Consider the following 16,110-nt stretch of genomic DNA (forward strand, 5'->3'; position numbering starts at 1 on the left):
AGCACTGGGTTGTATTTAACCCAGCATTTTTTAGAGTGTAAGGATATATCTGATCTATGTATGTTCTATGTATGAATCCTTATTTAAGATAATGCTGGCTGTGGAATTTGTAGTGATCGATTGAGCATCACACCCAGAACCACTCCTTTTTTTAATCTGGGCAACAGTTAAAAGTATAACAGTATAAAAGTATAAACAGTTATAAGTATATGTCTCTTATGCTCACCAAGGCTGATTTATTTGATCAAAATTACAGTAAAAAAAGAGCAATGCAGTGAAATATTGCTACAACCTGAAATAAGTTTCCATTTTAATATATTTTAAATTTGTAATTTTGTAGTGCTGTCAAATGATTAATCGCGATTAATCGCATACAAAATAAAACATTTTGATTGCACAATATGTGTGTTCTGTGTATATTTATTATGTATATATAAATACACACACATACAGTATATATTTTGAAAATATTTACATGTATTTACATGTTTATGTTTATATTCATAAAATTTATATTATAAATAAATATATCAAATATATAAACATAACATATTTTTCTGAAATATATACATGCTTGTGTGTGTATTTATATATACATAATAAATATAAACAGCAAACATACATATATTATGTAAACAAAAACATTTACTTTGGATGTGATTAATCGCAATTAATCGACTGACAGCACTAGTAATTTTACATAATAATTATTTAAAATGTAAAAAATGTCATTTTAAAATGTAATTTACTCCTATGATACAAAGCTGCTTTTTCAGCATCACTACTCCAGTCTTCAATGTCACATGATCCTACAGAAATATGCTGATTTGCTGCTCAAGAAACATTTCTCATTATTATCAATAATATTGAAAATAGTTTTGTTTAATATTGTTGTGTACGTTTTTTTCAGGATTCTTTGATGAATAGAAAGATCAAAAGAACATGCTTTATTTGAAATTTACTTTTTATTATATTATACATTTCTTTACTGTCACTTTTAATCAGTTTAATACATTCTTGTTGAATAAAAGTATTAACTTAAATATTTACTGACCCCAACCTTTTGAATGGTATTGTAGATGAATACAATCATATGATAGGTTATGATTATGAAAAAAGGACCTTTCTCATCATCGTAAACAAAATAATGAATCATAATAAAGCACGATCTGAGCCAATATCCACTTCCTGTTTCTGCATATGTAATAATGAGTAGTTTTTGTCTCTTGTAGGTATTACAGGGGAGCCGTGGGTGCGCTGCTGGTTTATGACATCACCAAGCACCTGACGTATGAGAACGTTGAGCGATGGCTAAAGGAACTGTATGACCATGCTGATCCTCATATAGTAGTCATGCTTGTGGGAAATAAAAGTGACCTGTTAAATGTACGCACTGTGCCAACAGAGGAGGCTAAGGTCTTTGCAGGTGTCAATGCATTTCATAACTCTTTGTTTCAGACATTTGAACCCTTAAAGAGAAAGTTCACCAAAATTGTCATCATTTACTCACCCTCATGTTGTTCCGACTTTCTTTTTTCTGCAGAACACAAAAAACAATATTTTGATATTTTTTATTTTTTTGGTACATACAATGAAAGTCAGTTGGGTGTAATATTGTCTAGATTCTTCAAAATATCTCCTTTTGTGTTCCACAGAAGAATGAAAGTCACACAGGAATTTTCATTAAAGGGGTCATATGATGCGATTTCAAGTTTTCCTTTCTCTTTGGAGTGTTACAAGCTCTTGGTGCATAAAGAAGATCTGTAAAGTTGCAAAGACTAAAGTCTCAAATCCAAAGAGATATTCTTTATAAAAGTTAGAGTCAGCCACGCCTACCTAAAACGGCTCGTTCTAACACGCCCCCACATATCTACGTCACGATGTGGGAAGATTTGCATAACGCCGCCCAAATGTTCACGCAAAGAAAGAAGGCGTAACTTTTATTCTCGCTGTAGTATTGTTGTTGCCACCGCCATGTCGTGAAGGCGCTGTGTGTACACTCTAAAAAATGCTGGGTTAAATACAACCCAGTGCTGGGTAAAATAGGGACAAATCCAGCAATTGGGTTGTTTTGACCCAGCGGTTGGGTTAAAAGTTTAACCCAACCTTCTGGGTAGTAACCCAACCGCTGGGTCAAAACATCCCAATTGCTGGGTTTGTCCCTATTTTACCCAGCACTGGGTTGTATTTAACCCAGCATTTTTTAGAGTGTAAGGATATATCTGATCTATGTATGTTCTATGTATGAATCCTTATTTAAGATAATGCTGGCTGTGGAATTTGTAGTGATCGATTGAGCATCACACCCAGAACCACTCCTTTTTTTAATCTGGGCAACAGTTAAAAGTATAACAGTATAAAAGTATAAACAGTTATAAGTATATGTCTCTTATGCTCACCAAGGCTGATTTATTTGATCAAAATTACAGTAAAAAAAGAGCAATGCAGTGAAATATTGCTACAACCTGAAATAAGTTTCCATTTTAATATATTTTAAATTTGTAATTTTGTAGTGCTGTCAAATGATTAATCGCGATTAATCGCATACAAAATAAAACATTTTGATTGCACAATATGTGTGTTCTGTGTATATTTATTATGTATATATAAATACACACACATACAGTATATATTTTGAAAATATTTACATGTATTTACATGTTTATGTTTATATTCATAAAATTTATATTATAAATAAATATATCAAATATATAAACATAACATATTTTTCTGAAATATATACATGCTTGTGTGTGTATTTATATATACATAATAAATATAAACAGCAAACATACATATATTATGTAAACAAAAACATTTACTTTGGATGTGATTAATCGCAATTAATCGACTGACAGCACTAGTAATTTTACATAATAATTATTTAAAATGTAAAAAATGTCATTTTAAAATGTAATTTACTCCTATGATACAAAGCTGCTTTTTCAGCATCACTACTCCAGTCTTCAATGTCACATGATCCTACAGAAATATGCTGATTTGCTGCTCAAGAAACATTTCTCATTATTATCAATAATATTGAAAATAGTTTTGTTTAATATTGTTGTGTACGTTTTTTTCAGGATTCTTTGATGAATAGAAAGATCAAAAGAACATGCTTTATTTGAAATTTACTTTTTATTATATTATACATTTCTTTACTGTCACTTTTAATCAGTTTAATACATTCTTGTTGAATAAAAGTATTAACTTAAATATTTACTGACCCCAACCTTTTGAATGGTATTGTAGATGAATACAATCATATGATAGGTTATGATTATGAAAAAAGGACCTTTCTCATCATCGTAAACAAAATAATGAATCATAATAAAGCACGATCTGAGCCAATATCCACTTCCTGTTTCTGCATATGTAATAATGAGTAGTTTTTGTCTCTTGTAGGTATTACAGGGGAGCCGTGGGTGCGCTGCTGGTTTATGACATCACCAAGCACCTGACGTATGAGAACGTTGAGCGATGGCTAAAGGAACTGTATGACCATGCTGATCCTCATATAGTAGTCATGCTTGTGGGAAATAAAAGTGACCTGTTAAATGTACGCACTGTGCCAACAGAGGAGGCTAAGGTCTTTGCAGGTGTCAATGCATTTCATAACTCTTTGTTTCAGACATTTGAACCCTTAAAGAGAAAGTTCACCAAAATTGTCATCATTTACTCACCCTCATGTTGTTCCGACTTTCTTTTTTCTGCAGAACACAAAAAACAATATTTTGATATTTTTTATTTTTTTGGTACATACAATGAAAGTCAGTTGGGTGTAATATTGTCTAGATTCTTCAAAATATCTCCTTTTGTGTTCCACAGAAGAATGAAAGTCACACAGGAATTTTCATTAAAGGGGTCATATGATGCGATTTCAAGTTTTCCTTTCTCTTTGGAGTGTTACAAGCTCTTGGTGCATAAAGAAGATCTGTAAAGTTGCAAAGACTAAAGTCTCAAATCCAAAGAGATATTCTTTATAAAAGTTAGAGTCAGCCACGCCTACCTAAAACGGCTCGTTCTAACACGCCCCCACATATCTACGTCACGATGTGGGAAGATTTGTTTTAGCAACATCATATGACCCCTTTAAGAATTTTCATTTTTGAATGAGCTTTGCCTTTAACCCTCTATGGTACGGAGTTGCCATATGGCAACAATTAATTTCTACTCATTAAGACATACTCATCTTATATGTTGTTAACGGATTAACCATTTATTTTTAAAAGTATTGTTTATTTATTTGATAAAACAGAGACCAAAGGCTTGCTTTTTATGGAGACCTCTGCATTAGAGTCAACTAATGTTGAATCTGCCTTCCTTGAAGTTCTAACAGGTGAGTTTTCTTTTTACTTCAAGTCACTGATTAACGTAAGCACAGCAAAATTTTACGAGATTTACGCTGGCAGCCAAGAGTTTGGATTAATTACGAATTTTTTTATTGCTTTTGAAAGATAAAGTCATCTCTTATGCTCACCAAGACTGCATTTATTTGATCAAGAGTAAAAACAGTGATATTGTGAAACAAGAACGTAATAAACGTAACGTAACAAAACGTAATAAAAACGTACATTAATAAAAGAACTGCTTTCTATTTTAAAATGTTAAAATGTAGTTTATTCTTGTGATGCGAAACTGATTTTTCAGCATCATTACTCCAGTCTTCAGAGTCACATGATCCTTCAGAAATCATTCTAATAAGCTGATTTGCTGTGCAAGAAACTTATTATCAATGTCATAAACAGTTTTTGCTGCTTAATATTCTTATGGAAACTATGTTACACTACCATTCAAATTTTTAGAGTCAGTATGAAAAACACAAAACAATTAATACTTATTTTTAGGAAGGATGTATTAAATTAATCAAGGGTGACAGTAGAACCATTTATAATGTTACAAAAGGTTTCTATTTAAAATAAATGCTGTTCTTTTGAACTTTCTTGTTCATCAAAGATTCCTGAAAACAATGAACTATGGTTTCCACAAAAATAGTAATCAGCACAACGGCTTTCAACACTGATGATAATAAGCATCATTAATAATTGAGTAGCAGCAAATCAGCATATTAGAATGATTTCTGAAGGATCATGTGACACTGAAGACTGGAGTAATGATGCTGAATTCACAGGAATAAATTACATTTCAAAAAATATTCAAATAGAAACAGTTATTTTAAATTGTAATAATATTTCACAATATTACTGTTCGTTTTTTTAATCAAATAAATGCAGCCCTATTGAGCATAAGAGACGTCTTTCAAAATAATTTAAAAATCCTAATTATTCCAAACTTTTGGCCACTAGTATATGTATAGCACATATGTGACCCTGGAGCACAAAACCAGTCTTAAGTCGCTGGGGTATATTTGTAGCAATAGCCAAAAATACATTGTATGGGTAAAAATTATAGATTTTTTTTTTATGCCAAAAATCATTAGGATATTAAGTAAAGATCATGTTCCATAAAGATATTTTGTAAATTTCCTACTGTAAATATATCAAAACTTCATTTTTGATTAGTAATATGCATTGCTAAGAACTTAATTTGAACAAATTTAAAGGCGATTTTCTCAATATTTTGATTTTTTTTGCACCCTCAGATTCCAGATTTTCAAATAGTTGTATCTCGGCCAAATATTGTCCTATCCATCAATGGAAAGCTTATTTATTCAGCTTTCAGATGATGTATAAATCTCAATTTCGAAAAATTGACCCTTATGACTGGTTTTGTGGTCCAGGGTCACATATAGTAAATATTCTTGACTTTATCTGACTTTAAATGCATGAAGACAATGTTCATTTATGTTTCCTCCATCAGCAATACACAAGAAGGTTGCTAGTAAAGAAGTCACCAGAGGTTCGATCAGCGCAGTGACTCTGGGCCCCTCCAGCGAGTTTAATGAGGAGAGACGGTCCTGCTGTAACAGCTCCTGAACAGATGAATGAACATCCAGACAAAGGCATCAAGAGCAAAACAAAGACATTTACCTGTGACATGGATCCCATCATACCTGCATGGAGGCATTTCTTCATGCTTGACCCTCACTGGATGCCATATCAGTGAGCAAAATAAAGAGGGGACCAGCGTTTTTTAGCGTTATTGTTTTGTTGCTTGTTTTTTACTTTTAAAAGATGTAAACAATTGGAACTGATAATGTAAGATTAAAATAAGTTGTGTTCTTGGTAATTATGACTAGACATGAATGTAAATTACTTTGGATGAAACACAAACAAGTTGTGCTGTATTATAAAGCTATTTATATGGTGTGAAATGAACAAAATTTCTATTTCAGTACAGACTTCGGGTCTATAAATTATAGATAAAAATATAAACTCCTCAATCTTTACAACAGAGTAAATAATATTTTGTACTAATCTATAATACCTTGAAAATATACAGTGTAGAATGTCTTTTTACAGTTATACATTTCTCATGGAAGGAATCTATGGCTTATGGATCGTTTATTTTCCAAAAGGGTGAGTTCTTTCGTGGAAGCAAATAATTTCATATTCATTATAGAAACAGGAAGAAGCTCTGTACACTGCATGCTGCCACTTGCAAAATTCATTATATTAACTGAAACAGCAATATTTTAGTCTTAAAGGGGTCATATGATGCGATTTCAAGTTTTCCTTTTCAGGCACAAAAAACAGTGTCGTTTTAATAAATATAAGGAATTTTACGCAAGCTACATCAACGTGTGGGACTTAATTTCTTTTCTCTACACATCTGCTCAAGTGTGTGCTGACTTGTTTGTCTATAAAAATATTCATTAACATACAGTAGCTTTATTTATGTATTTTTTATTTTTATGCCATCTGAAATGTTACACATTTCCATATGTAAATATGTAACATTAATATATTTAAACACAAAACAATAATGCCGTAATTATTCAGGCTTAGTCATTAAATCCATAACCATCAAAAACTTTAATTAAATATATATTTTTAAAATTTATTTTAATTAGAGGTTTTTATAAATTCATACATAACTAATTAGAGTGATTCCTTTGAAACATTCGGTAACAATGCTTGGCAATAAGGAGTTTCGCAAATTATTGACTGATGATGATTAATCAATTCTATATCTGCCCATTACATGAAAGTGGAAGAAGTATTCAGAGTGGTAAATCAAAGTTATAACCCATGGTGTTTGTTTTTTTGTTGATTAGTGACATGAAGGGCTTAATGCTCACTTCAGTTGATACACACAATCAGTGTCTGGGTATGGAGGCAGATTCAGCTGGAACTTCTTCTCAAGTGCAGGAGGAACAAATCTTCCTCCCAGGAAGTGGTAGCGTCCTTTGAAGTGATTGGCTGCTTTCTTAGGGGCTGTGAGGGAGATGAGCATGTCAGGCTGAATCCCATCAGGACAGCAGTTCTCCACATCCCAACCTAAAGAGTGAAAGAAATGACACATACTTTGTCACAATCAGAAGACATATATGATAAACTAGTTTACTTACTATTACCAGGCAATTTATACAATAAAAAAATGCTCTTGGCTCATAAATGCGAATCAAAAAAAATTTTTTCTACTGAATGCTTGGATTGCAATTAAATTAGTGATGTGTGTGTGTTCTCACCTGAAGGTATGTCAATACTAGCAATGGGCACAGTGATTTTCTTTAGTTGGGAGAGGATGTCACCGAACGGCTCTCGCACCGCACCCTTAAAACTGAATCCAAAGATGGCATCCACCACCAAATTATACACTTCATCAATCACAACAGCCTAAAGACAGCATGAGGAGGAAATACACAACTATTACACATATCAAATATATACATTGCTGTTCAAAGGTTTGGGGTTGGTAAGATGTTTTAATGTTTTTGAAATGCTCACTATAAGGCTGCATTTATTTGATCAAAAAGACAGTAAAAACTATTTCAAATAAATGTTTTCTATTTTAATATATTTTAAAATGTAATTTATTCCTGTGATGCAAAGCCTGAATTTTCAGCATCATTACTCCAGTCTCACATGATCCTTCAGAAATCATTCTAATATGCTGATTTGCTGCTCAAGAAACATTTCTTATTATTATCAACGTTGAAAACAGTTGTGGTGCTTCATATTTCTGTGGGTAAATCTTTAAAGTCACATTTGAGCAATTTAATGCATCCATGTTGGATAAGAAAGTTAATTTCTTTAAAAAAAATAATTCTATTGACCCCAAAAATGTTGAACAGTAGTGTACATATACAAAAATATAAATATAAATATAAAAAATACGTAATATTAAACTGTCAGCTGGGTGTGCAAATCATGAACGACTAGTACACTGAGGGCAGTTAGCACATTATTTTATCACATATTAAAGAAAAGAAGAAAATATCTGGCCCCCCTACAGTGTAAAAGATGTGGTATTGACTGCTGGGGTTTGTGTTGTACCTCAGGCAACTCTGTCAGGAAGGATATATCCATCTTCTCACACTGGGTGGTAAGATTCTGGAACAGCTGTTTGTTGGGGCGCTTTGGGTACAATACTGAAGGTTCATATCCCTGGGAGATTCACATGCAATATGAGTGCATAAGTCAATACACCTTCATAAAATATTAGGTTTAATGAAGGAACGATTTTAAACAGGTGCAGCAAGGTTATTTTCAGCTATAAAATGAACTCACAAACAGTCTGAGATGTCGAGCACAAACCAACCCATCTCCACCATTATTTCCTGGCCCACAGATCACCAAAACTCTAGGTGGACTCTTGAGCAGTGATTGTAGAGGATAGCCCTATGAAGCAAAAAACTGCTTTTAATGAGTATGATGCACCACATAGCTGTATTTGATCCTTTCTGCATGTTGATGGAGCATCAGATGTACCTTTGACACAGCTGTGGCACAGCTCAGACCGGCCAGCTCCATTAACTGATCCACACTGAAGCTGTACTCATTGAACAGCTCCTCATCAATGTGCTGAGCCTCTTCTTGCCTATGAAAGAAAGATTAAATACAAACATTCATTATGTTTGTGCCAGGAACTAAGGGAATACATACATCACTTAAAAGGAATAGTTCACCCAAATATCAAAATTGGTTGAAAATATATGCACCCTCAGGTCATCCAAGATGTAGATGAGTTTGTTTCTTCATCAGAACAGATTTGGAGAAATGTATCATTACATCACTTGCTCACCAATGGATCCTCTGCAGTGAATGGGTGCCGTCAGAATGAGAGTCCACAAAAACCATCACAATGATCCAACAAGTAATCCACACCACTCCAGTCCATCAATTAACATCTTATGAAGCAAAATCTGTGTGTTTAACAGATTCATCATTAAGAGATTTTTAACTTCAATCTTTTGCTTCTGGCTAAAATAAAAGTCCTCTATCCATAATATTACTTTCTCCAATGAAAAAGACATCTTGTCTGAATCAGGACAGAAATATGCACAGATCAAACAGCCCAAAACAGTTCTAAACAAATATGTCAGTGGATTTTGATGTGAGAGGACAAAAGAACTTTTCACTGGAAACGTTTAAAGTTAAAATGTCTTGATGGATTTGTTTCTCACAAACATGCAAGATGTTAATTGATTGGCTGGAGTGGTGTGGATTACTTGTGGATTATTGAGATGTTTTTATCAGCCGTTTGGACTCTCATTCTTACGGCACCCATTCACTGCAGAGGATCCATTGGTGAGCAAGAGATGTTATGCTAAATTTCCCAAAATCTGTTCTGATGAAGAAACAAACTCATCTACATCTTGGATGGCCTGAGGGTGAGTAAATTTTTTTAATCAAATTTTAATAGCAAACAATGCAATATAACGAATCTTCAATGAAGGGTTACTATAGTTAACTAAAATAATTTTTGTTACTTAAAAACTAATTACAAATATAATTAAAAATAGTATCACAATGATAAAAATAACAATGCTTCAGAGCTAAGATCTTGTCCACCATTAGTACAATAACCTTTTAAGCAAAACTCAAATGCCAGAAAGACAATTACTGACATTCACAACAGTAATGTTTGATCATATTATGGACTAACTGTACCACTGACAAATGATGACTGACATGCAACAATACTAATAATGTTAGTGAGGGTGCAGTGCCTTTACACTCACCCCAAGTACTTGATTGTATTGGCCATAGTGCATGCCTGTCTGAGAGCGAGGTCTTTACTGTAGATGTTACTGGCAACATGTGCACATGCGCCTGTATGGGTCAGGACAGAGCCTCCTCGTGATGTCACAAGAAGACCGATTCCAAACAGGGCTCGAACTCCCAACATTCACCTGGTTAAAGCACCTGAACACAGAAACACAATAAGAAAGTTGTCAAGAAATGATGGTGCATGTTATTGATTTCTGCCTACATAGAGGAAAAAAAGAGAAAAATATTGCTTAATTCTTGGAAAGCATTCTGAGCATAGAAACCCAAAAATCTGCTGCCCACATATACTAAACTTGGTCACTCGTTGTTTTCTGGTAAGGAGGTCGCTGGCAGACATAGTACCTTATCCAAAAAGTTACTGAACAGATATGCGATATATTTTTGTGTGTGTAAAAAAGGTATTCTATAATGAAAATAATATAAATAGTCATTATATTAATTTGTAGGCTAATATAAATATACATATGCAATATGCATAACTAATGCATATAACTCAACCTGGGCAACTTAATCATAAGAAATCATATTTTAGAACAGTTTAACATGCTACAGTCGGGTCAAAATACTATTATGGGAAGAGTCAACTTATGTAAATATATAAAAAGGCAGAAGCATTCAGTACCTGTTAGCAAGTGTGTCTATATTAAGGTCAAACACTAAGGTAACATTCGTTAACACCAAGAAATGCTCAAGACACCGCCAGCAGAATAAAAACAGAGCAAAAAACAATCCAGTTACAACTTTACAGGATACAACCATGCAGAAGTACATTAAATAGCTAGGATATTTGCAGCCCTCTACTGCTGAAACCCAGTAAATAAACAATATCCGGGTTAGTGTAGACGAGTCGCTTTTCACAATAACAGTCTGACTTCTATGCAATTTTGTTACAAAATATTTGGTCTAAATCAAATTGAAATCAAATGAAATAAATAATAATAATAATAATAATAGTTGTTGTTGTTGTTGCACACATATGTTTGAAAATATGCGACCTTTTGAAATTATTCCTGGCCCTTTCTGTTAATTTATCCTTGAATATCATGTATATGTAATCTTTCCATACTGTCAGTCGATTCTTGGAACATATCCGTGTATTTAGCCTTCACATTCGTATGCTAAGGTCAGGTCTCGTTTTGGTTGGACCCACACCCCTTTTTCTCAGGTTGTGATGGTATGTTCCGGGTGTTTGATAGCGCGCTCAGAACGCTAATGCTGGGACAGAGTGTATGATAGTGATAAACACTGCATGAATTTAACATTCCCTGGATATGCTGACGCATTATCTGGCTTAAGGTAAACGCGAATTAATTTCAAACGATTTGTTATGTTATTTAGTATAAGAATAAGCTGTTGAGTCTGGATGTGAACAACCGGATTCCCATAAAAGGAAATTTAACTTGAACTTGACTTTTTCTAATGACAGCACAAACCGTCTAAGAGATTATGGACTTTTTTCTTGGCGTTTTGAATGACATTCTGAGGAAAATTGTGACAATAGGGACTATGTTGTTTTATGTTACTATGTTGTTTTATATTACTATGTTGTTTCATTTTAATGCATTAATGCGCATTTAATGTATTGTTTAGTATGCGAGTATTTATTTTTAGGCTAATATAATTTAAGGAACCCAGGAAGTAGTTCACATTCTTTATTTATTTATTGTTTGTTTGTGTCTTTGTGGAAGACTGGATGTGATATTCACACTGATTCAGTATTAAGTTCACTGTGTTAAAATAAAACAAACAAACAAAAAAACCCTGTCATGTTTCTTAAAAAAAAAAAAAAGTTATATTGACCCCAAAAATGTTGAACAGTAGTGTACATATACAAAAATATAAATATAAAAAATACGTAATATTAAACTGTCAGCTGGGTGTGCAAATCATGAACAACTAGTACACTGAGGGCATTTAGCACATTATTTGATCATATATTAATGAAAAGAAGAAAATATCTGGCCCCCCTACAGTGTAAAAGATGTGGTATTGACTGCTGGGGTTTGTGTTGTACCTCAGGCAACTCTGTCAGGAAGGATATATCCATCTTCTCACACTGGGTGGTAAGATTCTGGAACAGCTGTTTGTTGTTCTTTATAAGAAGAAAACATGCAAGCTTTTTTTCTTCTGCAGTTTTAAACCCAATATGACCTTAAATCTGGCATGGAATGAATTCATGGTAATACCATGGCATTCTTTGAAGTACCTGTGCAAATATAATAATTCAGTACAATGAGACATATCTCAAAGTACCAGTTTTATCATCTGATACCATCACAATGCTTTTTGTTTTTCTGCTGTTTTAGTTAAAGTGGCTCAGAATGATATTATTTCATTAAGCAGCAGTTTTTGATGCAAACTCAGTGTAATTGAAACTCAGAGATGCTTTATCACCATAACTGATTGATCTGAGAGCAGCAGGGCTTTCACATCCAGGCGGACACTCATGGAAAGCTGCCATGGAAAAACCCAGTGAATTATGTCTGTGGATACCTGCTGTCTATAAATTACCAAAGAGATGACGGCCTGTTTGCCTGGCTTAGACACATGCTTTAAAGATCCAGCCACTGAAATGACTGGAGAGCAGTCTGCACAGAGCAGAGGCTATGCACTCACAAACTGAAGTGGCACTATAATATCAATCTGTGGATGAGTGCTGGGTGCATGTTTTGCTGTAGATTAGCCTCATTACATAAAGATACTTATTGTGCTTCCATGGTCATGGCTGCTGCACTTCAATAATGCCGTCGTGTTTTCCAGCAAGAGCTTTTAGTGAATCATGTTTGTCTCTTAGGATGACATAGTAGATTTTAATGTAGACCAGATGCTTTAGATTTTTCAACATCTGTTAAAAGTGTCTATAAAAGCCTGAGGAAGAAATTCATGGGATTTGTGGATGGATATAATTGTTGTCTTGGTAAATGTATCCTGGCTGCTGTGTATTGTGGATCTTTGTCGCTGTCCAGTGCTGAAATCAGTCGCTATTGAGATTTGTGGAAATATTCCATAGAATTATCCATAGAATTTAAATAAAATTTAAAACATAACATATATATATAATCAGAAAAGTTAGAGTTTTGTCCATTTAGTCTAGCAAACGTATTATTGTGTTTTTTTTTCGCCATGTGTATTTAGAAAGTGGCCATCATATACACCTGCATGCGATTTGATACATGTGCATTAGGAAAGTAAAAAGCATTTTTATGATAAAAAGCTTTTTTAACATGTCAAAGTAAAATTTCTACATGAATTTTGTCACCTCTAAAGATTCAGATCTTAAAATATTTTTCATACATGTTGGTGAATTATCAGTCTATCAAAACAAAACCATGTAAATTCTTTAATATTTAAATTATTAAACTAAGCATTTTTCATTGTGTCAGATGCTTAATTAATATGGTTCCTAGAAATGTTATTATAAATTATTTGAATGTCACATGTTAGTTTACCTCAATATCATTTCTTCGCACCTAGAGGGAAATGTAAGTTAAAGTGGCACAGTTTATCCCACTCTTCCCTATATTATATTGGTGCAGCGAAAAGACTTGAAGTCTGCTAGCAGATAATCCATAAACTATATTGTGAGTGATAATAAGTATTGATACTGCTGTCTTATATAATTGAACAAAGAGAGATTTGTTTTTAATCCACCTTTGTCTAAACTGTGCTGTGGATAAGAAGAAAAAGAATGATTTTTGACCTATGTCTTTTGCAGTTTTCTTGATATATATTTTTTTATTCATTAGTTATGGAAATTGCCATACATGGAGTAATTGGCTTCATCCAGCATCTGTAAGTAATGACTGTTTGTTATTCTCTCCCATAGGCCACGTCCCCTCCAATCTAGCGTGCTGCACTTTAGTATGTCCCTGCTGTTATGTAATATATGGACCAGATGCTTATTAATGAGGCTCATTAGTGACTAGAGATTAGTCCAATGCAAAGGTGTGTACTTTGTATTTATACCTTGTCAAGTCACATTTATTTATACAGTCGTCCAAGCAGCTTCACAGAAATGAACAGTAAAATAACACCGTTACAAAATTCATCACTTATGAAATCACTTCAATTTCAGCTGTAAAGCATCTCTACAAAATACAGTTGTCATTATTCAGCTCAATTTATTTCAGTGTTTATTCAGTTTTGTTCAATAACAGTCTCGGTATCGCAAAGTTGATAAATTATGAAACAAATTCAATTTAGCTATAAAACAGCTCTACAGAAGACAGTTGTGTATTTAAGCTCAATTGAGTCCGATGCTGATACAATTCAGTTCAATGATTGTGTCAGTGTTGCAAAGTTAATAAATTTTGCAACAAATTTGATTCAGCTATAAAGCAGCTCGACAGAAATCAAATTATAATGGACTTCATGCATGCAGGGTAATACAGTGAATTTATTTTATTTGCATCAGCCTGAAATCCTCAGCGTTTAGTCATGGTTATGGACTATTTGATTATAGTGCACTGGTTCTGTTTTTATCCCAGGCGGAACAATTACCGTTGTCATTTCGTGCAGTGCCTTACTGTAATGAAACCAGATGGCCAGAAGGTCATCCTCATTTAAGGAAAATCCATTTCCATTCATAAAGTTATCCATTATCGTCTTCAGTTAATGTCCCCATTTCTTTTCATCAATATTAAGACCAGAATCCATTCTAATCCTGCTGTTTATTGTGTACAGGCTGCTGCTTTCCCATCCCAGAGGTTAAATGCTTCTCCTTTAGCTTGATGTATTAAAATCTTGGATATACCAATGATTTTTACCTATGCTTTGTGGTTGAGGAAGGTTGGCGGTTAGGCTAATAGCAGAGGGTTTACCAGCCTACGTCTTACACAGGCCGTATTTGTACATTATTGATGCACTCTGCTTGGACGGGCAGCCCTGGTTGACATATGTCTTATCTCACCACTGATCTCATTAGCTAACAAAGCTTTTGACAATCACAATAAGTTTTGAGACCCTTGCTAATGCACGGCTTTGCTGGTTTTGAAATTAGACCTGTGCTATGGCAGCTGTCTGCAAATATTTGAATAATATTAATATATTCATTGTCATGCATTTAAATAGAGAGAGAGAGAGAGAGAGAGATGAAAAACAGGACTTATAGGAATTAGCATTTTAATAGCCTTCAGAGCAGGTCTATTAAAGCTGATTCTTGGTTTCTTATTGAAAATATAATTGAGTTAGCACAAAGTTAGCTCTAGTGTTATCAGCCAAAGTGGACAACACTCTCAAAATAAAGGTTCTATATCAATGGTTTCATTAGGAACGTTTAACATACATGGAAACTTTCCATTGCACAAAAGGTTATTTATAGTGGAAAATGGTTTGTTAAAATGTTCTTTACATCAAGACAAAAATGGCTATTTTAAAGGGGTCATGATGGTGCTAAAAAGAACATTATTTGGTGTAATGAAATGAGTTTTTGCGGTTTAAGGTTCAAAAAACACATTATTTTCCACATACTGTACATTATTGTTTCTCCTCTATGCCCCGCCTTTCTGAAACGCGTCGATTTTTACAAAGCTCATTGGTCTGAAAAGCGAGGTGTGCTCTGATTGGCCAGCTATCCAGTGCGTTGTGATTGGCTGAATACCTCAAGCGTGTGACGGAAATGTTACGCCCATTACCATACTGTGATGCCGTGTCCCGGCCGGAGCGAAGAGACAAAAATAGGGATGTAACGATTAACTGCGAGCCGGTTAAAAATCGATTCAAATATGTGACGATTCAAATCGGTTGAGATGCTAAACAAATCGCGATTCATTTAGGTGTAGGAGTTTATATGAATGTATGTCTGAGGGGAACTTACTGTCTTTAGAAAAGTTTAGATGGTATTTTTTCTTTTCATCTTGCCTCTGTATAATGCATATTAAAGTTCGTAAGTTCAGCACTGCTGTGGTTACAGCGGAAACCAGGAAACGCTTTAAGAGCCACCTGCTGGCAGCGAGTGAATCTGCATCTCATTCAG

General features: G+C 33.9%; 3 protein-coding genes across 7 annotated transcripts in view; 2 read left to right on the forward strand and 1 right to left on the reverse strand.

Annotated features, from left to right (window-relative positions):
- The window catches only part of LOC107669986 (ras-related protein Rab-25-like), a 7,493-nt gene extending 860 nt beyond the window's left edge, over positions 1-6,633 (forward strand). The window contains exons 3-5 of the mRNA XM_016462434.1: positions 1,233-1,426; positions 4,259-4,339; positions 5,821-6,633. Of these exons, the coding sequence (XP_016317920.1) occupies positions 1,233-1,426; positions 4,259-4,339; positions 5,821-5,936 (391 nt within the window). The 3' untranslated portion in view covers positions 5,937-6,633. The remainder of the gene's footprint in view (positions 1-1,232; positions 1,427-4,258; positions 4,340-5,820) is intronic.
- Positions 6,634-6,863: 230 nt separating this feature from the next.
- Positions 6,864-10,954, reverse strand: LOC107669985 (NAD(P)H-hydrate epimerase-like). Its single transcript, XM_016462433.1, has 7 exons — positions 10,759-10,954; positions 10,088-10,271; positions 8,835-8,943; positions 8,634-8,744; positions 8,400-8,510; positions 7,592-7,739; positions 6,864-7,400 (listed from the first exon to the last, which is right to left on the reverse strand). Exons 2-7 carry the CDS (start codon positions 10,252-10,254, stop codon positions 7,198-7,200), a joined length of 849 nt encoding a protein of 282 aa, XP_016317919.1. The 5' UTR covers positions 10,255-10,271; positions 10,759-10,954; the 3' UTR covers positions 6,864-7,197.
- Positions 10,955-11,335: 381 nt separating this feature from the next.
- LOC107669984 (oxidation resistance protein 1-like) overlaps positions 11,336-16,110 on the forward strand; it is a 60,324-nt gene continuing 55,549 nt past the window's right edge. For 3 of the 5 annotated variants that reach the window (XM_016462425.1, XM_016462429.1, XM_016462432.1), the window contains exon 1: positions 11,336-11,432. The gene's annotated coding sequence lies outside the window, so the exon portion shown is untranslated. The other 2 variants (XM_016462426.1, XM_016462427.1) reach the window with 2 other exon arrangements.

This window comes from Sinocyclocheilus anshuiensis, unplaced genomic scaffold (genome assembly GCF_001515605.1).
Source record: "Sinocyclocheilus anshuiensis isolate Anshui unplaced genomic scaffold, SAMN03320099.WGS_v1.1 scaffold160, whole genome shotgun sequence".
NCBI classification, from domain to species: domain Eukaryota; kingdom Metazoa; phylum Chordata; class Actinopteri; order Cypriniformes; family Cyprinidae; genus Sinocyclocheilus; species Sinocyclocheilus anshuiensis.